This window comes from Tympanuchus pallidicinctus, unplaced genomic scaffold, assembly GCF_026119805.1.
Source record: "Tympanuchus pallidicinctus isolate F22 unplaced genomic scaffold, pur_lepc_1.0 scaffold8, whole genome shotgun sequence".
Lineage (NCBI taxonomy): Eukaryota > Metazoa > Chordata > Aves > Galliformes > Phasianidae > Tympanuchus > Tympanuchus pallidicinctus.
The window spans coordinates 50,389,679-50,412,249 of record NW_026294802.1 but is presented as its reverse complement, the minus strand read 5'-3'; the positions used below and the strand labels follow the sequence as shown (position 1 = coordinate 50,412,249).

At 52.4% G+C, this 22,571-nt stretch overlaps 1 protein-coding gene across 1 annotated transcript in view; it reads left to right on the top strand.

The window, feature by feature from the left end:
• Positions 1-298: 298 nt before the first annotated feature.
• The window catches only part of MEGF9 (multiple EGF like domains 9), a 37,000-nt gene continuing 14,727 nt past the window's right edge, over positions 299-22,571 (top strand). Inside the window, exons 1-2 of the mRNA XM_052668945.1 lie at positions 299-560; positions 17,809-18,001. Of these exons, the coding sequence (XP_052524905.1) occupies positions 299-560; positions 17,809-18,001 (455 nt within the window). The remainder of the gene's footprint in view (positions 561-17,808; positions 18,002-22,571) is intronic.

Here is a 22,571-nt window from a genome sequence, read left to right as displayed (position 1 = left end):
CCCCTCTCCCCGCCCCCTCCGCCCTCGGATTGGCTGAACGGCACGGGGCGCGTCCCAAAGTTAGCGTCACGTGCGGCGGGCGCCGCGGTGATTGGCTGCGGTCGAGCGGGGCGGGGCGGAGAGGGCGCGGCGCTGTCAGCGGGGCCGGGGCGCGCCGGGTGCCGCCTGCGGGCGCTGGGCAGCGGAGCGGCATGGCCGGCTGAGGCGGGCGGGAGCCGCCGCCGCCGCCCGGCGAGCGAGCCGCCGAACGAGGGAGCGAAGGGATGGAGGAGTGAATGGCGGAGCGCCGCCCCGCACCATGAGGCGCCGGGCTCGGACCGCGCCCGGGCTCGCCCTGTTCTGTCTCGCCGCCCTGCTGGCCGCCGCTGCCGGGCTGCCCCCCCCCGGCTCCGCGCCGCCCCCCGAGCCCGGCAGCGGCAGCGGCGGCCCCGCCGACAGCAGCCCGGCACCCACCGCGCGGCCCCGCGGCCCCACGGCCCGGCCCGGCCCCGCACCGCCGCCCCCGGAGCCTCCCCGAGAGGAAGCGGAGGAGGAGGAGGCGGCGACCGCGGGCCCCGCAGGTGAGCGCCGCGAGGTACCGGGGTTCCTTTGTGCCCGGCGGGCGGGGAGCGGGGCCGGAGCGCTGCTTCCTTCCTTTGCTTGCTTTATTTCTGTAACGGTGGTAATTTTTGCTCCTTGCCGGGGTTGCTGAGAGCCGCCCGTGGCGGAGCGACCGCTCTGCGCTGCTGCGGAGCCCCGCGGCTGAACGACGGCACCGACCGGCGCTCCTGGCGTTACGGCTGCGGCTGCTCCCAAGTGCGGCCCTCGGTGCTTCTCTTCTTTGTATCGCGGTTCGGGTCTTTATTTTCTCCAGGAGATGGAAGGGGTGGAGATGGGGAGCTGCTGACAGCGGGAGGAGGGTTTGGGGTCCCTGAGAGCAAAATCCCGCGGTGCTGCCACGTCTGAGACGGGACCGGCAGGAGCCCAGCAGCGTGCCAGCCTTCCCTGCCCTCTGCTCTGCCTATCCATGGGCCGGCTCCTCTGCCAGCATGGCTCTGTGGCGATGGGCACTGAGGTGGCACTGAGATGCTCGTGCTGTGCCCAGGGGTTGGTGGTGGCAGACACTGATCTCCTCTTGCTCTCCACCCTTTAGTGCGTGTGGAGTGGGAGCACGTGGACCTGCGATGCCTTTCTGAAGAGTCAGTTCGTTGGGCTCGTTGTGGTTCCTTAGCTGTTGGTCTTAGTGGGGGCTGTGACGTGTCAGGGCTGTTTCGGGGGCCTGGTGATGTGGGGCTGCTCCCTGGGCTTGGCCATGCCTGATGCACCTGCTGGAGGGTTTCCCAGCTCACATGGAGCTGAAGGGTTGGTGAGGGCAATGGGATCCATGGGGTCAGTTGCCTGTTTTCTTGGCTTCAGTGCCTTCAGTGCTGTTTCTTCAGCCCTGAGTAGGAAATTAATGCTTTCTATCCTTCATTATATGAAACAAGTGGGCCTCTTCTCACAGGCATCAGAAGGAATTCCTTTAATGCTGATAGCATTATTCCTGATAAGGAACTGGTGTGTGAGTCTTCTCAACGCTACCAAGACTGAAATCCTGACTTCAGTGTGTTGTTCTCATTTTGATTTCAGAAGCCCTTCAGCCTCTGCTTGGTTTGTTCTTCTTCTCCCTTTCCTAGTTTCACAGTATTTATTTTTCTTTCCAATCCTGTTAAAATCCCGGATTTTCTTTTTAAGGGAAGCAAATTGTTAATCCTCCTGTTTGTGGAGATGGGCTTAGAAGCGTGCCCTGCCTTATCCACACAGCACCCTGTGCTCCCCGTGTGCTCGGGGCTGGGGTGGCTTCACACTGCAGGGATTTCTTGGCTGGGTGCATGCAGTCAGCACAGCCCCATTTAGGCTGCTCTTGCATGGAGAACAAAACCCTTCTGTCTGCTCCTTCCTGCAGGGTGCTTTGTGCGTGAGGGTCTCTCTGGGAAAGCAGCACTTGGAGCAAGGAAGTGTGCAGGTGTCTCGGACCCCATTGGGGTGCAATGAGTTGGGGTGCTGGTGAGGTTTGCTGGCTGCGGCTCACAGCTGGGATGCTCTCAGCACAGATGTGGAAGGTGCAGCTGCATTGCATGGGGGGATTCCAGCCCATGGGCTTAGATTGGGCACAGAGCACCAGCAGATCTGGTGTTAGAGGTGGCATAGGGTGACCTGGCCAAATGGGTGGGCATGGCCACCAGCACAAAGTATGCTTCTTTGCTTCAGGCCTAGCTGCACACGTGGGGTCCCTGCACCCTACGTGCAAGAAGAAGTCTTCTGGGGTCCTCTGTGGTCCCCATGGTGATTTTGTAGGGGAAAGGGCTTTGCTTCAGGCTCCAAGGCCATCAACAGGCAGGCCCATTGCTGCTGCACTAGGGCTGTGTTCTGTGGGAGGCTGCAGCTCCCGGATCCCAGTGGGACAGGAGCTCCCTGGTTTGAGGTTTGGATGTGGCTCAGTTACTGGGACAGCTCGGCTTCTGGATGGCACATTTTAATTTTAATTAAGGACATGAAAATCAAGTTACAGACGTGAAGACTTGTGGTAAGGAGGATGCTTACGTTACTCGGGTTGAGTAGGGGAGCAGCCAGGGCAGAGCCTAACTTCAATTGAAGAATACATTGTGAGGTTTTATCCTGAGCTTACAATGCAGGGATGTTGCCTGTGGCTCACTTGCCTTCCTCCTGCCTCCATGCTGTTGTGCCTGAGTCACTCTTGAATCAGATGCTGCCAATGGTCCTGACTCAAGATTTTTGAGATTTTTGGGCTTAGCAGTGCTTATAAAAATCGGGATGCTTTGGGAAGACCTATGGAGTACCCAAAGTCTCACTTATTAGCTTCCTTGTGCAGTGCGAGGGTTTGCCTTTTTTTCCTTTGGGACAAACACTGCACTGCTGAGCTGCCAGGTGGGAAAAACTGAGCATGAGATGGAAGAGTGGGGCTGTGCTGTAGTGAGCTGCTTACCATGATGGCAGGCTCGTGCTGGGGGCATCCAGGGACCATCCCAAGGAGCTGCGGGCAGAGGAGCACAGAAGGACCTGTCCCTGAGGAACGGAGGCACGCCAGCCTGCTGAAGTCAGGGGAGAGATTTCAGAGTGTTTTGCTCTATAAATACCCAGGATAAGTCATCATGCTGCTTCTAATATTTGCAGCCGATGCCAGCGGGCTGGCAGGGAGTGCTGCTGCAGCTCCTGGTGCTCCCGAGAGCAGAGATGGGCTGTGTGAGGCATCTGCTGGCAGTGGGGCTGAAGCTGTGCCTGTTCTGGGAGCGGAGCAGGGATTTCTCCCGCAGCCATCTGGCCAGGACAACTCCTTCTGCTGTACCTCCGACAAGTGCTTAAAATAAACCCCAAACTGCCGGGATGCTGAAGCCGGGATGCAGCACTCAGTCTGCAGCTGAGGCTTCTCAATGAGGCTGCAGAGAGGACCTGAGCTCTTTTTGGGGACTGCAGGCGCTGGGCTCTGTGGGGCTGCCTTGTGTAGAGGGCAGGTGGGGCCGGGGCTGGAACTGTGCTGGGTGGTTGATAGGATGTTAACATGGTGTACAGCCTGGGGGGAGGATTGCAGCCTCGCCATCTGCCCTGCCTTGGGAGCTCTTGTGGCCTTGTACCACCCCAGCAGAACCCCACCTGCAGACTCGTTAAACTGCCTGCAACCCAAGGTTTGTGCTTTGCAGGAAATTATTTGCTTTTTTTCTTTTCTTCCCCCCCTTCCATTTAATTTGACTTTCAGTTGGGTCAGACTGAAATAACGTGGCTGCGTGCTGGTTATTGCATTGCTTCTGGCTGTGTTCCCATGAAGCTCAAGGGCCCTGCACCGTGGTGCTGCCCTGTGGGCAATGTCCGTCTGCTCCATCCCCAGCGTGGGCTCTGGAGGAAGGCTGCTGGAGGAAAACACTCACAGAGTCAGCAGGGCTTGTATGGAAGGGTCTCAGTTTGGTTAAACCTGTCAATCTGGAAGCGTTTTGAACAAGGCATTCTGGATGAAGAATAAATCCCTCTGTTAGGGCGGAATGTTTTTTCTTTATTCAATAGGAAATTTTCCATCAGTGCTGATCAGGCCTCCTGCCTGCTCTTGGAGATGCGTGGGGACTCATAGGGACGCCTCTGCCCCCATCTCCCTGCAGGTTGGTGGCTGGTGATGCTGGTCCAGGTTCTATAGTGAGAGCAGAGTCAGCACTGCTGCTTGTCCCTGTCTGTGCACAAGGGCTCCAGATCCCAAGGGATGCTCAGGTCACGTGCAGAGCATCACTATCGGAGCAGGCTTTGGAGCACTCACCCATGGAAAAAGGATGGATTTGGGGCCTCTTCTTGCCTCGCCTGCATGAGTCCTGTTTCCAAGCAGGTGTCAGAGCTGCACGGATTCCTGCTAAGTCTCAGTGTGGTCTTCTGCTGCTTGAAGGAGGATTTGCTGAGCACCTGCTGTATGAATTAAAATTTGCCTTGTAAATGTAACCGGTTCAGAGCCTCAGTGGGAAGGGCGGGTGTTCGCTCTTTGCCTGGATAAGGAAAAAAAGCAAACCCCCCCTGAGGTTTTCTTCTTACTGCAGACCAGCCTTGAAACCAGGGAGAAGCCCGAGCTGCTCTTTTTACCATTTTTAATTCACTCGCCCCACGTCCTTATAAATAAGCCAGCAGAAACATGACAAGGCAAGCATCCCTGCTATTTATAGCTTGCGCTGCTCCGCACGCCTGCTTTAAAAACCAGCCGGCTAAATGGCTCTGCAGCCTTTCAGCAAAAGACTTAATGACACGGCCATGCTGCACGCAGTGATGGATGCCTGCACTTCAAACCCTGCTCTGTGGTGGGGTCTGTCCCCTCGGTTGGGGGAACCCCATGTCCTGACCCTGCGTCTCTGCTGTGGCCATCACCACCAGGAGCATCACTGGGGTGCTCCTGGTTGGGTCGGTGCTCCTTCTGCTGCTTGGGTGTTCACCTCCAGGCAGATTCACATCAACATCCCCCAAGTTTGATTTATTATTTTTTTTTCTCCTTTAGTTTCGTTTTGGGGCTGCATTAACCCTTTATTGCCTTGCTTTGGCTCTGTGGCATCACTGTGTAATTAAGGCTTCGGGAAGCCCTCACCTGTTTAACTGGTCGTGCCACTTCTCAGATGGATCTGCTTTATTCCTGGCAAATTACCCTGCTGCACTTTTCAGGCAGCTTTACTGTATTTTGACTGACTGGCTGCCTATATTAACTGATAGTGCTGCTTGGGCTGCTTTGATCCCGTATTATTTATGGAAATGATGGCACATAACTCTGCGTAGCTGATTAATGCCGCATGTATTTTTAATGCGCGAGTTCTGCTGTTTGATCTGTGCTAAATGATAATTCTCTGATGTGTTCCTGGGTTCATTTCAACTGCTTATGAAAAGGATATTGAAATGGACTGTTTGTTTTGTTGCTTTTTTTTTTTTTGCCCCCCAGTGGTTCTCCAGCTCTCACTGCTTTCCCCAAGCGCCGCTCTGCTTCAGCACGTGGAGCGCTTCTGTTTTAGCACCATTTCAGTGCTTCCTTGGTGGCACTGCTGTGGATCTGTGGCCGTGTTTGGGAGATATTCAGGGAGGACTGTGGCCTTGGAGGTGATGCTTCGTCTTTCCTGGTACTGTGGCACCTAAATGGGGTTGAAACCAGCCAGAATGGAGTGGGTGCAATGCGTGTTTTGTGTCACCCGTCACAGGTTGGTTGGTGCTGCTCGGTATTAAGAGAATGACTTTAATTGCTGCCTGACCTGCAGCTTCCTCCTCTGCAGGGTGAGATGTGGTCTGCGTGGGGATGGGATCACCCTGGGAATGCCACCACATCCAGTGCTGCGTCCTATGGCTGAGCTCACCCTGCCCGCATCCGTCCTGTGGGCTGGGAGTCAGGATGGCTGCAAGAGGTCCATCAGCGAGCCAAAGGATCGGCACTTCCTTTCCCTGGGGGTAAAGCAGAGGGGAAAGGCTGCTTTCTGTTTATCTTCCAGCCTTGCTGACACCTGCTCACTTCCATGGCAAGGCAGGGCCATCCCCAGAGCCCTTTTCTGGGCACACTGTGTGCAAGGAAGGTGCTGCAAGGGTTCTTTCTTGAAAAGCACAAAGATGCAAAGCAGTGTGAGTTGAAAGCCTTCAAAAGGAGGGGTGTGTTTTCTTTTTTTTTCCCCTCAGAGCTTTTTGTCAAGATCAGCAGAATATCTATCTTTCCGGAAAAGATCCTTTTTTTTGTTCAGAGGATTTTTCCACTGAAAGCTGTTTGTTTGACATTTTGTTCCCCCAAATTCTTCACAGCTTCATGAAAACCTTTCAGTGATTTGTTTTCCTCCTGCCCTCTCTTCCAAAGCAGATATATACTTTTTAGTAAGGCCAGGAGTTCCTGTGGGATAGAAAAGCCATTTTTCTGTCAGCTGTAACTCATGCCTTTTGTCACTGGGAGCAAAGAAAATATTAGAGATTTTTATCTTTATTTTTTAAGTTTTCTAGTGTTCCTCCCTTGCCCCAGATCAGAGACGCACCAACCTGACTGCTGCAGGGAGCCATTTATTTTGGGAAGGGATGCATTGCAGCGAGTGCTGGGAAGGTGGGCAGGGTTTGGGGGTAAGATTCCTACAAACTGGCTCATGGGATGCATAAGTGATGGAGTAGGGGGATCCCTGCTTGTTTTTGCCTTGAGCAGGTGCAGGGCTTGCCAAGGTTGTTCAGCACTTCCAGCTCAGGATATTCTATGGTGCTGTGGAAGAGAAGCTGGAGCACTCTGGATCATGCCCAGGCTGGGTGTTTGCTCCCTTGGTGTGAGTGCATCAGATGCCTTTTGTCTGTGGCTGCCCCAGCAGCTTGCAGCAGCCCCGTCCTGCTCTGCCTTCCCTCCTGGGCTGAGCATCATCCCCAGCCCCCTTTGGAGCTTGGGGAAGGATTTGCCTTGTGTTTGAGCCCTAGAGACCTTGATGGTGACCACGGCCGCCTTCATCTCCCTGCAAGCAGCTGCGTTAAGGTATTATTAAATTATTCTTATTTATAATGAAGCTATAACCGAGATGTGTGTGTGTGTCAGTGCTCTGTCCCAGTTTCGGGGCAGGACTCGGGTCCCTCAGTGCCTTGCATGATGTCCCCATGGCTGCATGCCCAGGGAGCAGCACTGGTGGCTCCGGTTGGCGATAAGCGCTGTGACGCAGGGAGCTAAATACCTGTTCTTGGAGAAAAGCAAACAGCCTCCACCTGCCTCCAGCGTTTCTCCCTTCAAGGGCAGGCTGCACGCCCAACGTGGAGCTCCCTGGAAAATGTCTTTTATTATTAACGCACTTGCTTTGGCTCAGCTGTGTTGTTGAGAAATCCAAGCTTGACTCCAGATAATGAATGACAAACATTTGTCTGGGCTTAACTATTTCACTCGGAGCGTTTTTTTTCTGTGTTGGTTTGTGTTTTTTTTTTCTTCCTGGAAGCTTACTGTAAGCTGTCAGCAGCGTGCCTGCTGATGTGAGTTATCGCTGATGTCCTGTGCTTGGGTCTTCCCTTCCATTCCTCGTGTGTCTTGGTTGTTTCTCTTCAGGGGTGGCCTTTGTGCAAGTCTAACCCACTGGAAGTAGAAAATAAATGAGAGATGGCTTGTCCTTTAAGGAGTGTGTGTGGCTGCTGGTTGCACAGCCAAACCGGGCAGGCTTTGGGTGGGATGGAGAGCAGTGTTCCACCATACAGAGACCTCCAGTACCCAGGTGCAATGCTGGGCACCTGCAGCAGTGGTTGTCAGTCTCTGTGAGCTGCAAACCCACTGAGAGTGGTCCAGAACAGATGTAGATGCTGAACTGAACCTTGTAAATGGTGGAATCGATGATTTTCTCTCTTCTCCTCACCATCAATCCCCTTATGTGATCCCTCTTAGCATCAAACCCAAGCTTGTGTCCAGCACTGGGTACTTAAGGGAGCAGCATGTTCCTTCTCATGGAGCTGGTCCCTCTCACCAGCATCTACACAGTTTCTAGCATCACATGTATTAGAGAGTGTACCACTGGCTATGCCAAACTAGAGTCTCTATTGATTTTTGTTTTATTCAATTTATTCCAGGAACATTATAAAACCCTCAAAAACCAGGGAACAGCTGGGAGGGAAAAACAACAAACCTCTCGTAGCCGAGCCTTGGCTGCAGTTGAAGCCCTGTGGTTTGAGCATCTCTTTGAGTTGGGCTCAGGCTCACCTTTGTTAATCCAAATCAGGATCTAGTGCCTTGCTCTGCGGATGATTCCTCAGGCAATGCAGGAACACAGTGCATCTCATGGTGCTGCTGGGTGCTCTGCAGCACTGCACAGGTGTTTTGCTTAGGCCTTTTTGAAGAGGATTTGGCTCTTCTGTTGGGCAAGGCTCATGCGTGATGTACTCTGGTTTCTTGTCAGTGCTTAGGTGGGCACTTCACCCCTCCACGTATGGCTCTGTGGATGCCATGGTGTTTTATTGTGAAGGCTTGAGCCTTGGCTTAGGCTCTGACACGATCTTTGTTTGCAGTTGCTGAACTTGTTTGTTTGATGGAACCGTTTTCATTTTGAAGGTGAGCTAAGTAAACACAAGCAGAAGCCACGGCTGGATGAACCTCGTGTCCGTCAGTGTTGCTGACAGCACACTGACTAAAGAGAGAAATTAAAAGCCAATCTGCAGCCCTGCTTGAGGTCATCCATCTGCTGCAGGGCTCGGGGGAGCAGCAGGCTCAGCCCTCAGCATGCTGGGTTTGTGCTCCGGCCTTGTGCCAACACTGCAGCTGGAGGGAAGTCATAGAGGAGAGCTCAGGTGCTCCCAGACATCCCCCCCTTCCTCTGGGGGCCTTGGGGTGCTGGTACCCAGAAGGTAATGTTGGCCTTCAGCTGTTGGTCCCCACCTCCCCCTCTGTGCATTATTTCCCTGATATGTCCTGCCCAGCTCAGTTCCCTTTTCAAAAGTTTGGCTTCTCCTCTTAGGGTTTGCCAGCAGGTTTTGTCTCATTACATGTCCACAATCCAGTTCTGCTGGTGCTGGCTGAAAGCAAAGGGAACTCCAGAATGGGATGAGAGTGAGAAGCAAGCATAGCACTGAGTCCCACACAAAACACTGCAGGGCCAGCATGAGGCCCATGTTATAAACTATGGGAATGAAGCCATAAAACCTGGCCAGCAGGAAGCATCCTCTCTTCCCTCCTGGGAGGGCATTTTCCTTGTGCTGTTCAGAGCTCCCCATGCTTGCAGCACTTCACAGCTTGCAACTTCTCACCTGGCAGGAATCGTGGTAAATCCAAATTTGCCTATAGCGTTGTGTCGTCATAGTCTTGAAACCAGATCCAAATGGCAAAACCTGCCTGAAACCAGTTGTGATTACTCATGCCTTGTGCTATCCTTCTTTCCCGGTAGAGTTTCTGCTGTGGTAATTCCACTCATTGAGCAATGAGACACAATAGCTTCATTAAACTTGGAACCAAGCTCTTGAGAACCAGAACTCCCAGGCTTTGGGCTGCTGGAAGGTTTTCTTCTCCTGTCCTCTGCGGAGGTGTTAAATTGAATGAAAGGAATGGAGAATATCATGGCAGGGCAGTTGGAACTACTAGGTGATCTTTAAGGTCCCCTCCACCCTAAGTCAATCTGTGGCTCTATGATTCTTTGCTATTTTGCTGTAATTAGTAGAACTTTGCATTTGTTTACTTAGAGTTGGGGGGGGGAGGGAAGAAGAAAATTATATGGCAAATGAATCCTGTACTGTTGTGGCTTCACCTGATCTGTGAGCTGAAACTGCAATGAGCTGAGAGGGATGGGGTGTGTTGGGGGGGGGGGGTCTTCCCTCAGGCTCTGCAAAGCGCCTCTTCATTAACACTTTCAGTAAGTGTTTATTAACATTAGGGATAAAAGAAGCCTTTGTTAGAGGATCTGTCCCTTTGCTGCTCCAGAGGAGGAACTGAAGCTTGAAAGGAGCTGCCCTGGCCACCTGCTGGAGATGCTGAGGGAAGTTTGCATTCCAGATTTTCTCCACAGGCTTAAACGCAGAATAGCCTGCAGCCCTCCAAAGCGAGTCTGTGCATTTTCATATTGAATTCTGTATTGATTGCACGTCCGTGCTGTTGCTTCTGCCATCTCCGTGCTGTTGCTCTGTATTTTCTCCTGGCATAAGAGTGACTGTTTGAAACGAGAGAGGAGTGCTGATGGTGCTCAAGGAGATGCATTACAGCTGTAGAGATGGTTTCTGTGCTGAGCAAGGTGCTTTCTTACAGCAGGCTGGGCCTGGTCCGTCCCTTCCCATCTAGAGGGCCCTGTGAGGGGCCGGGGCAGCTCTCGGGTGCCATGGAGCTCCTGGGCCCCAATGTTGGGCTTGGTGTGGGGCGAGGAAGCCGTGCAGGCCCTGCCCAGGCTGGGTCAGTGCTTGTGACTTGGAAGAGGAGAATCTGCAGCATCTGCTGATAGCAGCTCGTCTGGAGGGTAAAGGGCTCTCAAGTGCTGCAGCCTTGCAGCAGCATGGTTTGGTTTTAGTCGGGTCAAGGGAAATGTGCCGGCAGAAAGCAGCTCGTGTAGGTGAGCAGGGGGGTCCCTCACAAGCAGGGCAAAGTGCCTGTGGGTGTTTGGAGGCCGCCTTTGATATCGTGTGTGTTTAACTTGTTGGTGCTTTTATGCCCTCGGTTGAATGGTGGGAGCTTTCCTGCATTGGGGCCCCAGCAGCATGCAGCGGGGAACTGCAGTGGTGCTGCATGAGTGCAGAAGGGCTTCTGGAGAGAGGGAAGGCAAGGCCCTCTTCGTTAGCACCTCGCTAGTGAGGAGCTGTTGGCACACAGAGCTTCCCCAGGGACTGGAGTCTTAGACTGGATATAAGGAAAAAGTTCTCTGTGATAAAGGCAGTGAGGCAGTGGCACGGATTGCCCAGAGAGGTGGTGGTGCCCCATCCCCGCAGATGCCCGAAGTCAGGGGATGAGGCTGTGAGCACTGATGGAGCTGTGGGTGTCCCTGTGCACTGCAGGGAGTTGGACCAGATGACTTTTAAGAGCCCCTTCTGGTTCAAACAATTCTATGATTCTAAGAACAACAGTGCCACCTTCCTTTCCCCCTGTCCCAGTGATGGAGACATGGAGCTCGCAGGTCTCTGGTGATGCCATCCTTACTTACCGTGGATTTAAGGTATCGATTGGCTTCTTGCAATCCATTGCAAGGAAGGTCTTGTTTGTTATTTCAAGTCAGGATAAATACTTTGTGTTGCCTTATTTCTTGGCACAATGGCACACAACTCTCCTGCCATGGGATATTGCCTTAGTACACTTCAAGCCATGCACTGGGCTGTGCACTGCAAGGGCAATGGGTGGCAGATTAGCCATGGTGATCAAGGATGTCACCTCTGCCCTTTGCTGGAGATCTGGGCTGCACAGGAGACCTGAGTGCTTTACGTGGGGCTGGTGGCTGCATCTGCCGTCCTCGGTGGGCAGCTGATAGATGGGAGCTTGATGAGATGCTTTTAATTAGGGAGAGCCCTTGGGAGCCTCAGCTGAGAACACGAGTGCTTTGCACCACGCATCGACAGCGTCCAAATCATTGACAACAAATTAACTCCAGGAGAAGGCTCGAGGGTGAAGCTCTGAGATAACAAAGCTTCCGCAGGGCTTTGGGCAGCGCCAGGCATTTCATGCTGTGTCAGCAGTCAGCGAATTTGGGCGCGATGTCGGGGCAGCATGCCAGGTGCTGGGCTGAACATTGCCATCCGTGTGACTGGGAGCTGCGCTCTGTGTCCTCGGTGACACTTCTGCCCCAGTCCTCAGCATTTGGTTCACGGTTCATCAGTTGGTTTTGCCCCTTTTGGCTCCAATTGTCCCGGTGTGGCAGCTTGTTGTTGTTCCCTTTGGCAGAGGGATGGACTTGCATTGCTGCAGCATCCCCCAAAAGATGCACAGCAGTAAGATGCAGAGCTGCAGGTAGGCAGCCTTCGGATGGTTATGATGCTTGCTGTAGAATAACATCTGAGAAACATCTAGCTTTGAAAACCAGGGAAGGAACTGAGCCCTGGCCCTTAAAGACTGGGAAAGGAGGCAGCAGTCTCGTACCTGCTCCTAACCAGGGTTCTTGCTGCTGGTGCATGCAGCAGAGCTCATATCCTGTGCAGGTGCTGGGAAGGATGGCTCCTGCCCAAGGTTAGCAGCGTTAAAACTCCGCTATAAATTAATGCACCCGTTCATTAGCTTCAATTCCCCACAGCGCTGAGCAAAGTTTGTGAATTTAATTACTTTTTGCAGGGATCTGAGCACACAGAGACTTCAGCAGCTGATTGTAGTTTGTATTATTCATGCAGCTTTTCTTAATCCCTCTCTCCACGAGGACGGAGCAGATTGATACCAAAATTGAAGCGTGCTCATAAATCTGCAACCCTGGCCTGTGTGAGGTGCCTTCATCCCCCATCTGAAGGGGATGCTGACAAAATGACTGAGGTTCCTGCAGTCCAAAGGGAGCGTGCCTGGTGGCATTGAGCTTGCCAGGCTGTTTTGGCAGGTGTGTGCCAAAGTTACGTCTCGTCTTGTTTGCCTCCAACCTCCCAGTTGGGCTGTGTTGCACTCTGGGTGGTAAAAAAAATAAAATAACATAAACAGCAAGGCAGAATATTTATATGGTTGCAGGCATTTGCGAAAATATTAATGTGAAAATATAACCAAGTAAAGGAAAACGGCAGTGAAACTATTTCAAAATTGATTAAAAGGATCAAGTCTGGTTTTTATTAACGGCAGGGATTGCAATCGCTAAACATTCTTTTGTTCTGTTTGATGTTACTTCAGCTTCTTGTATCATAAGCATTTTAGGACCACATTCTTTATATGAAAACAACTTTCAAATACTGTGCAAGAGACCCAGAAGATTTCTCTGTCTGTGGAAACTCAGCTTTAGGTGCAAATTGCTCCCCATGGTGGTGGGATCCCAGCCGCCCAGGGCTTTTTGTCCCAGCAAGGCTGATGGGTCGTGCAGCCTGTTAGCTGATCTTGTGCCTGTCTGCAGGGTTTGATGCTTCAGTCGCACACCTGTGTGTCTGGCTGCTTTGACACACGTTGCTCAGGAAGGAGCTGGTTCAAAGCTTGCTGTGCAGGTTGCTGGCTTGTTGAGCATCAAAAAGGACAGCAGAACAACAAATTGCTTCGTGCCTGCGCTGCAACGGAGGAGCTTTCACCAACTGCTGGGAAACCAAACGCCTGGATGTTTGACTGCAGGTGCAGGAAAGGAATAAAAACAACTCATCCTCCACATCTTCGAGTTTGTTTCAGGCCTGCTGCTTCTTGTTGTGCTCAGATAGGGGACGGGGATGACCAGGAGCCACATGCAGCCCTTGGAAGCCCAGGAGCAGCTGAGCAGTGACTGTCTTGGCTTTACCCCAGCTGCCTCCGTGCTGTTGGCGACCCAGAGCTGGCACCTTGGCGTTGTGTTTCTTTCCAAGTGATAAGAGATGGATTTAATCTGATTTAATTTTCCTCAACAAACACATTTAATCTTTTAACAATATTACGAGCGGCGTATAAGCATTGAGAAATCCTTGTCTTTTCTCCCCTACTGACCCACGCAATCCTTTTATGGAACAACAACACAAGTGATTCCCGTAAAGCTCTTAACAGCATTAACATGAGCAGTGCTGCTCTGTGCTGGCAGCATGCAAGAATTCGTGGTGAGGAGCTGCGTCAGGGGACTGCCAAGCTGGGGTTGGGAAAGGCTGTGTCTTAAAGGGTGATGGGCACAGCCCAGATGCCACAGCTGTAGGAGTGTTGGGACGTCACTCTTAGCCATAGGGTTTGGGTGGTGCTGTGTGGAACTGTGGTTGGACTCAATAAGGGAGAAAGGGAGGGCAGGCAGAGCTTGCACTTGGGGATGAAATGTAGGGAGAAGCCTGTGCTGAATGAAGAGCATCACTGAGCCTTCCCAGGGCGAGCTGTTATTGTGTGCAGTGAGCACACTGCAGCATGCAGAGGTGCAGTCAGTGCTGCTGTAACACCTGGGAGATCAAAGCAGTCCTGGGGACAGATAATGGCTGTCTCCATGGGGAAGTTCTTGGGCTGGGCAATGGATAGAATCCATGAGGCTTGCAGAATTATGAAGAAATTTTGTGTTGGTTCCCAATGAGTAGGGGACTTTGTTCAGGATTTAAGGTGTTTAAGGATGTCCCCAGCAAATATAGGTCTTATACAGGCATCTTGATGTGTCTCACAGCGATTTCTTCTTTTGCTGTTTTGTGAATATTTCATTGGCTTTTAAATTATTAACTCATTAAGCGCCTCAGTTGGAAAAAGGAGTCATGCTTAAAGCACGTGTGGGGACCAAAAACACGGCAGGTCCAATAGGATGCAAAAAAAATATGATTCAGAAAACATTTTTTGCACTGCAACGAGCCCTTCAGGACAGCTGCTGGGGGCTGTGCTGTGCACGCATTAGAAATGCTCACTAAAAGCAGCCCTGGGGCTCAGCGCTGTGTTCTGTGCCTCAGGGCATGGCTGGGGATGTGTTGGGTCCATCAGTGCGTGCACGGATCCCAGCAGGTTCCTCATTGTGTCGGTGCTGCTGAGCAGAACTTTCAGTAATCCTGCAGCGACTGTGTGCATCCAGTAGGCTGAAAATCCAGGAGTAACTCTTCTCTGCTTTATTGGCAACCTATGACTTTTGCATAATAATTACTCAATTCAGGCTTGCTGCTGGCTGTAATTGCACTTTAAATCTGGGTCTTCTGCACTGTGAGCAGCGTGCCTGTTGCTGCAGCGTGTTGGGAACCTGCTCCGTTCCTCCAGCTGCCTCTGTGGATCTGGCAGTGAATGGTGAAGGTTGAAACGCAGCTCACGGAGGGAGCGATGTTTCCTTTTTTCAGCTGGAGGAGTAGCAGCACGTGGGAAGGGTGCACGCTTTTATAGTGCCTCTATTCAGGGATCTCATGGTGTCACCGGGCTGCTCGTTAATTAGAGCCTGCCAGCACCTTCATGAGCGAAGGTGGCTGTTCTTATCATTGAGAGCTGAGCGCTTTGAGAAGGAAGGAAGGGAAGGAAACTGTGATGCTTTAGAAATGGGAAATGGAGCTGTGCGTGGGGAAACTGAGGCAGCGAGGTGCAGAGCACGGTGAGGAGCTCAGAGCAGAGCTGTGGCCCTGGGGGCTTTGCTGTGCCTGCTGCTGAAGGCAATGTGCAGCCAAACCTGGTACCTCCAGCCCAGCTTCCTCTGACCTGTCTCATTAGGCAGAAACTCTTGGTAAGGTGTTTGTGAAGGTTATCTTCAAAAGCAATGTGTCTGCTTGACAGAACAGAATAAAGGCTCTGAGTACCCAGAGTCCAGCCAGGAGCCAGGGCAGGGCTCCCTTATCTTTTTCTCCCATCCCCACTTTCTGTGATGGATTCCCACACCTCTAAGGCTGAGGCTTTGTTACCACGTTCCCTTTCTGCCTGCAGATCGCATTTGCTTTCTCCATCCCGGCAGCCGTCAGGACACCAAAGTGTTGTCTGAATTAAGCCTGGGGTTTTCATAGTCTGGTACATCATCATGTCAAACCCTGACGCTGCGCTCGCCGCCGGGTTTTGACGCTGCTGTCTGCTGCTCCTCTGCTTCCCACCAAAGGGCATTGAGGGCATGATTGGAATCCGTCAGCCGAGTGCAGCAGAGTGGACTTTTGTCCTTGGGATACAATGTGTGATGCTTCTCTGTTCCCAAAAGTCCTCCTGGGTGCTCGAGGGAGGAAGGCCACATGGGGTGACTGTCCCTGGGGAGTTGTGCTGCCCCTGTGGTGCTGTGCCTTGCAGCCAGGGGCAATTATTTCTCGGGTTTAGCGCTCCCTCCAGCCTGCCAACACAGAGCTCCTTTTGCCTGTGTTAGTTTGGATTCTTGCAGCATTGCTTGTTCTATGGGGAATGCGGAGCCAGTGCTGTTTGTGTTGCTGTTGAGCTCGGCTGCTGGAGCTGAGCTGCCTCTGGGTTTGGACCTGACTTTGTGCAGTTTTGATGAGCAAAGACCTGTGAAAGAAAAGGAGGGGAAAAAAAAAAAAAGAAAAAAAGGCATCCAGATGATTGTGTGTGTTGGAGAGCATACAGCTCCCAAAGCCTGAGGGAGCCTCGGCCCATGGAAGGAAAATGGCATGATCTACATCTGCAGCTGACACCACTGCTGAGCTCAGCCTGCAGCCGACTGGTGCAGCCAGGCTGTTTGGGATCGCAGTGCCTGGGGGTGGCCCAGCCCCAGCTCTTACCTCCCTTTTGGCTCCTGTCCTGTTGTACATCATAACCACAAAACCAGGTTGATCCCTCCTTCAGCACAGCCCTGTCAGCTACAGCACGGATTGAGTTTGAGAGGTATTTTGATGTGTTTTTGACAGACTCCAGTGCAGGTGCTGCGTTGGCTCAGTGCATGTTTTCATGCCTCGCTCTGGCAAAAGCTCAATACCCACATGGATGGGGTTCCACTGGGTTAATTGAGCTGAGAGTTGGGCTCTTGTGTGAAGTGAGTTCTGGAGTCCTGTGGGTTTTGGGGTGTTTGTCTTAACTTGCTGGCATCAGCTTCACAGGTGCATAGGCACCAAGTGACTTCCATGGGATGACTTCCCTGGTGGAGTGGCAGAGCCAAATAACTCATCTTTTTGAGATGCATGTGTGTTGAGAGAAAGCAGACAAGCAGTCAAAGCATGGTGAGGTGTTTCACAAGCACCCATGGTTCATTGGGGCACAAGCACGCAGTGTAAGTGTTAAATAACCTTACATCCTAGTGCTGACATTGAGCAGCATCCTTGGGTCTTCGTGGGGTGTCTGGAGCCTGGTTGAAGTCATGTTTTCGTGTGCTGAGGGCCTGTCCTCTCTTCTCTGCAAGGTGCCCCAAATGTGGCTTTCCTCAGGGAATAACAAACAGCAGCGCTTGCGTAAAGCCCTGATGTGCTCTTTCTGAAAATAATCCTTGTTTATAATTCACACTTGGCAGTAAAAGACTGTAAATTATTAAGGCACCAAATACTTTGCAGCGAAGAAGCGGAGATAAACCTCATGGCAGAAACAAATTGCTGGGGAGGTTGTTCTCTTTGCTGTGTTAGGTACTTGGAAATATTACAAGAAATAAAGTGTGTGGGGACTGGGAAGGCACTGCTGATTCAGGTTTGTTCCTCTCTTAAAACACTGACTGCTTGGTGCTTGGTCTCATAGCTTTGTGAAGGATGAGCATCCCTGGAGCACGTATGTGGGTGCCAGGAGGACTTGTGGGTCTCCAAAGCACGTGTGTGGGTCCATAAAGCTCATGGACAGCTGGTAATGGCCATCATGTCATGGGCAAAGCAAGCGGGTCTCTACTGCCCAGCTCCATCACCCCTTGGCTAAAGCTTTTTCTGTGCTCCTGGCATGGAGCGCAGATTTGCAGGGGGCTTGGGCTGCTGCAGTTGGGATTTGCAATGGAAAAAAGGAGGGTGCTTAGCCCCAAATGCACAGAGCTCAAATCTGGTCAGCTTTTGGAGGATTTTGTATCCTCTCTCCATGAGCAGTGGTCCTACCCGGTGCACCATGTAGGTGTGTTGAAAATGTCTTTGTTGTAAGGACAATCCCACCAGTAAACTAGAGACTGGATCTTACAGTTAATGGGTTCATCACCTGCTAATGGTTTTCAGAGACTGGCCGAGGCAGGGAGGGATCCCTGGAGGTGCTCTGCTTCACCTGGGCTACCTGGAGCAGCTTGCCCAGGACCACCAGCACTGTTATTTTACCCCGATATCACCTCGTGTTGCTCAGCTCCTGACCAACCACATAACCAGACAACGACAAACATGATTATATATGTGTGTATGTATATTTAAGCACCTATAATATGGCTATGACCCAATCCCTGTGCCCTCCACACACCCCTTTCAGCCTCTCTTTCCCTCTTACAGGAGAGCCATGCAACTGCAGTGCTGTGGGAAGCAGTGGGTGCCACGACGCTCCGGGACGCTGCACCTGTCTGCCAGGCTATGCGGGGCTGCACTGCGAGCACTGCGCCCATGGCTTCCACCCCGACCACAGCCAGCAGCACTGCCTGCCCTGTGCCTGCAGCCCCACTGGTGCCCTCGGACCCAGCTGCGATGAGTGAGTAACCAAACGACCCCAGGTGGGGATGATGGGTGGGCAGGGAGGGGGGGGGCGTTTGAGATGCAGAGCAGGTGTGAATCATAGAGTTGTGGAATGTCTTGGGGATCTCAAAGATCATCTCGTTCCAGCCCAATGCCTGTAGGTGGGTCATGTTGGTTGGTGCTAATTGGAGGTTATCGGTGGTGGCAGGGGCAGGTGTGGCACCAGGGTCTGCCCTCATCCGCCCTGTGGCTCTTTCCCTGCCTGGGCTTTAACCCAGCCTCATTTAACCTGAGAGCTGCTGCAGATGCTCCTGAATTGCTGATAACGAATGTGCTCTTCTGCCGGGCGTTCTGCTGTGCTGGCATTGCTCTTGTTGCCTTTTGGGGTTTGGTCCGGGCGCCCTCTGTGCTCAACACCTGCACTCTGCTGCCAAGGCTGGTGCTGAGTCAGAACCGCAGTGTCCTGCAGGGACATGCTGCCTGTAAGAATGTTGTGCCTTATTTCTTTTCCAAGCTCCCAAGCCCTGCATTATTGGCCCTTTTCTGGTGGCGTACACGATTAAAAAATCAAAACCTAAATGCAGTTTTGCACTTGGTTGGAGTGACCTTCATATTGAAAGGGTGGCTGTTGGGGGGTGTGGAGTTTTCCACCCTGCTCAGGACCAGGCACACCAAAAGCTGGCTCCTGCTTTGTTGACATTAAAAATACTGCCAGCTGTTTATGACTTATTGCTATTATTACTATTAGAACTAATTAAAGCAGCAGCCAAGTGTTAACTTGCACAGGTTAATTCCTGCACCCTGATTTAAGAAAAAAACACCTGCTGTTCTGAGCAGAGCAGCAGCATGGATGTAGCCTCCAGAACACGTGTGATGCATTGCTGTCAGCTTGCTCAGACTTTTGCCAGAGTGACTTTGAAAGCAGCGCCGTATGATCGTTATTGGTATCATTTCCAGGCATGCTCTACCCGTGTGCCATCATCTGGCCAGCCAAAATGCTGTTTATTAACTAGACTGCAAATAAAAATAAAAAATAAAAATCCTTTTCCTCAGGCAAGTCATTGATCTGGGGAGTGAACATTGACCTGACATGCTGTCGCCGTGCCTGGGCTCCGCAGCTGCTAATCAAAGGTCGCTTTTAGTTTTAGTTCCCTGTCTGGGAGTCCCCTCTGGAGGCTGTGAGTCAGCAGGGCTGGGTGCTGCTGTCAGCAGGGCTGCGCTGACATCCCCTGGCACCACTGGGTGGGCACCTGCAGAGCAGAGCTGTGCCTGCCTGCCCATCCTGCGCCTTGCTGGGCGTGATGCTCCTGCTGGGAACCGTGCCCAAAGCACAGGATGGGAGCGGTCAGAGCCTCCTCCTGCTGCAGAGGCTATCTCAGAGGATGGTGAAACAGCCTTCCTGTGGAAACCTGTCCTCTGACTCAGTGAGTAACGCAGGGTTCCAGGCTGCAGGAAGCAGCCCACAAAGAGGAGGTGCCGAAGGACTTTGTGTCTTTCCCTGCCAATGTCGGGCAGCCCTGCACGTCCCTGAGCCCCACAGTGCAGCGGTGTTTGCATCTTGCTGGGAATTCACAGCATGGCACACAGCACCTGCTGGCTTTTCTTCCTGGTGGCACACGAGCAGGCGGCCCCGTGTGGCTGTTGTCACACTCTGCGCATTGGGATGTGACATGAAGAGATGCTGTGAGACAGCACTGCCCTGCAGAAGAGCTCAGGGCTCTGTTCCCCATTTCTCCTTTCTATGCAGTTGTCTCTTATCATTGTGTTCAGGGAAATTGCTGGTGGAGGGAAGCGCACGTGGGACTTTGGGGACAAGAGTGCAGCGTGGTTGTGTGTCCCAAAAGAAAACAGGAATATGTTAAAGTGAGGCTTTGCAATGTTTGATAATTCACTCCCACTGCCCGTGCCTCAGTTTCCCCACAAGCAGAAGGGCAATGGAAAGCACGAGGTCCATGTGCTGCAGTTTGCTTCATGCCCTGGGCTGCAGCCTGCATGCTGCTGTGCTCACTGCCAGCCTGGCAGCTCTGGTCTTGGTGCAGCCATGCTTCACACCTCAGGCTGGTGTAAGGCATGTACCAAAGATCTGCTGTCACTTGCTTCCATTCTGAGAAGAAAAGAAAAAAAAGATAATGCATGCATATAAATGCCAGAGTGTTAATTCAGAGATGTTTTGCCCCCCCTCGAGGGGATCCGATGCTTTGTGTTTGCATTAAAAAGAATTAAAGCAGAGCATCCCTGAGAGCATTTGTACATGGCTGTGCCCTGGAGCAGGGATGTGGTGAGGCTGGAAAGGGAGCAGCCTCCCCCTGCATGCCCTCTATGTGCTGGGCTCTGGTTGGAGGGGCTGGGTGGGATCCTGACCTGGATGGATTTACAGAAGCACTGCAATGAGGGTAGGAGCAGCAGCTCCACAGAGTGCCCTTTGTGAAGGTCTTTGGCTAAGGCCTGGGGGTTCTGGGGGAGCTGGGCTTGCAGAGCTCTTTGGGAGGGGAAGGATGCAGTGAGGCCATGGGGAAATGTGAACATGGAGCATTAGTTTTGCTGGGAGGCACTGGGGCAGGGCAGGAGCTGGAACCAGGTTGGGCATCTTGAGGTGTGAGGCCATGTGGGGTGGAAATGTGGGGTTTGTTAGAAAAGGCAGATCTGTAGAAAGCCACTTGTGGAGCTTCCCTGGCCTTGTTCCCAGGGTCTCCACCCATCCCAGCTCAGAGGGTTGTTGGGGGGAAGATGGTGGAGTTCTCATTCTGCATGCAGAAAATGCTCGTTTTCTGTCATCGGTGTCATTCACTTAGAAGTGTCATTTTTTAGGGTGGGGTCTGCATTGCCATCCCATTGTATCCCAGCAGCCCAGTAAGCCACACTGGGAGCCCAACTCCTCAATGGCTTCCAAAACAATGTCTCCAAAAAGCCATCTTTTCCCTATTTCATATCTGAAACACTGTGCTCCCTTTGTGGATCAGCCGAGCACAAGCAGTGGCTCATTATCTCCAGGCAATGCCTCGTCAGCATCCTTCTGCCAAGAAGAGATCATTTTCATAGCGGAAATTGTTACATGTGGACGTCATAAATGTGGAAGAATACCCTGGCAGAGCAGATTTGTGTGTGTGTGTGTGCTTTAATTATCCATATATCTCTTCTATTACCGGCTCCTGTGCTTTACAGCTGATTGGTTCTCCTGTGCAAGCAGGTGGATGTTGTCCCTGCACTCATCTGTATTGGCGTGCAGAAAGAAGAGGGAAAGGACTGAGTGAATGAACACAACAGTGAGCGGCAGGTTGTCATAATCTCCCCTACAGTAATTTGGGCTGCTCAGAAATCCTGTTATTTGGTTGATTTTCCAACAGGCTTTGCTGTTCGTGTGTTGCAGGCTTGCTGCTCTGATGAGCATTGCCTGCCCTCGCAAAGATACCAGCATGGCTGTTGGGGTCGTTATGGCTGCATTGTGGTTTTCAGGCTGCCCTGTGCCTTCCCTCTCCCTGCATTGAGGATTTGGGGCATGGAGGGGCTGCGCTGTGCAGAACCATGGGCGGCAGCCCATTCCCCATGGCTGGATCCTGTTCTGAGCCCATTTGAGTTCTGCACTCTGTAGGGCAGCGTTGGTATCCAATGGCATTGTGCTCTCCCCACTGAGCTCCCTCTGAGCACTGAGGCAGTGCTGGGGTGGAGATCCCCAGCTTTCCCAGGGTGGGATGCGGGGTGTCCCCGGCGGGGGGATGCGGTGGCAGGGCTGGACAAGGTGGCCCTTTGACACTCACAGAGCGGCCTTTCAGGGTCCCTCTCCATCGAGGGCTGCCCTCTAACCAGGCGCCCTCCCCCGGCACAGCGCGAGGAATGCGGTGCACAAAGGCCCAATGTTCTGTGCCATAAAGCCCCACTTCTTCTGCCTGCCACAAAGGCGGCTCAGAGCTGAGCATCACTTCCACGAAAGCGTTGGGGCTTCCAGGGGGAGAGGGGAGGTGAAACCCAAGGGGGCTTTTCCTGTTCCAGGTGTGCAAGCAGGGAGATGGGAAACCCACACGTCGTGCCCTGTGCTGATGCCCGTAGGTGTGCCCTCCTTCTTACCCTGCTCCAGAGTCTCACCAGCCTTGTATATGAAGAGAAAATTTTAAAATGAAAGCACAAAAGGTTGGGGCTGGGGCACATTGGTTGGCCCTGGGGCTCCTGATGGCAGCTGGGCATCCGTGTTTTGCTGGCAGCTGGGAAAATGTTCAGCATGAATTTTTCCCTTCTCCTTGGGAAAGAAAAGAAAGAAGAAAATAAACTATTGGAGTTTGCTAAGGGTTTTCTGTTACACCATTAAACCATGCACAGCGTGCCTCCCAACAGCCCTAAGGCTGTGCTGCTCGTGTGCCCATCCGTCTTGTGTCTGTCTGTCCCTTCTCTTTAGGGGTCTCTGTACAGGAGCACAGCTCCCATCACAGCTGCATGCTGCAATTTCTCTTGGACCACAGATATTTTTGTGCTTTCCTTATTTTCCATGCAAGGAGGCCTCAAGTTCCTGTGCTGAGCAGTGAGGGGTTTGCACACAGCTCTTTGTGTCTGTGTTTGCATCCCTGGCTGTAAGTCCTGGCTGGGAGTTACCTGTG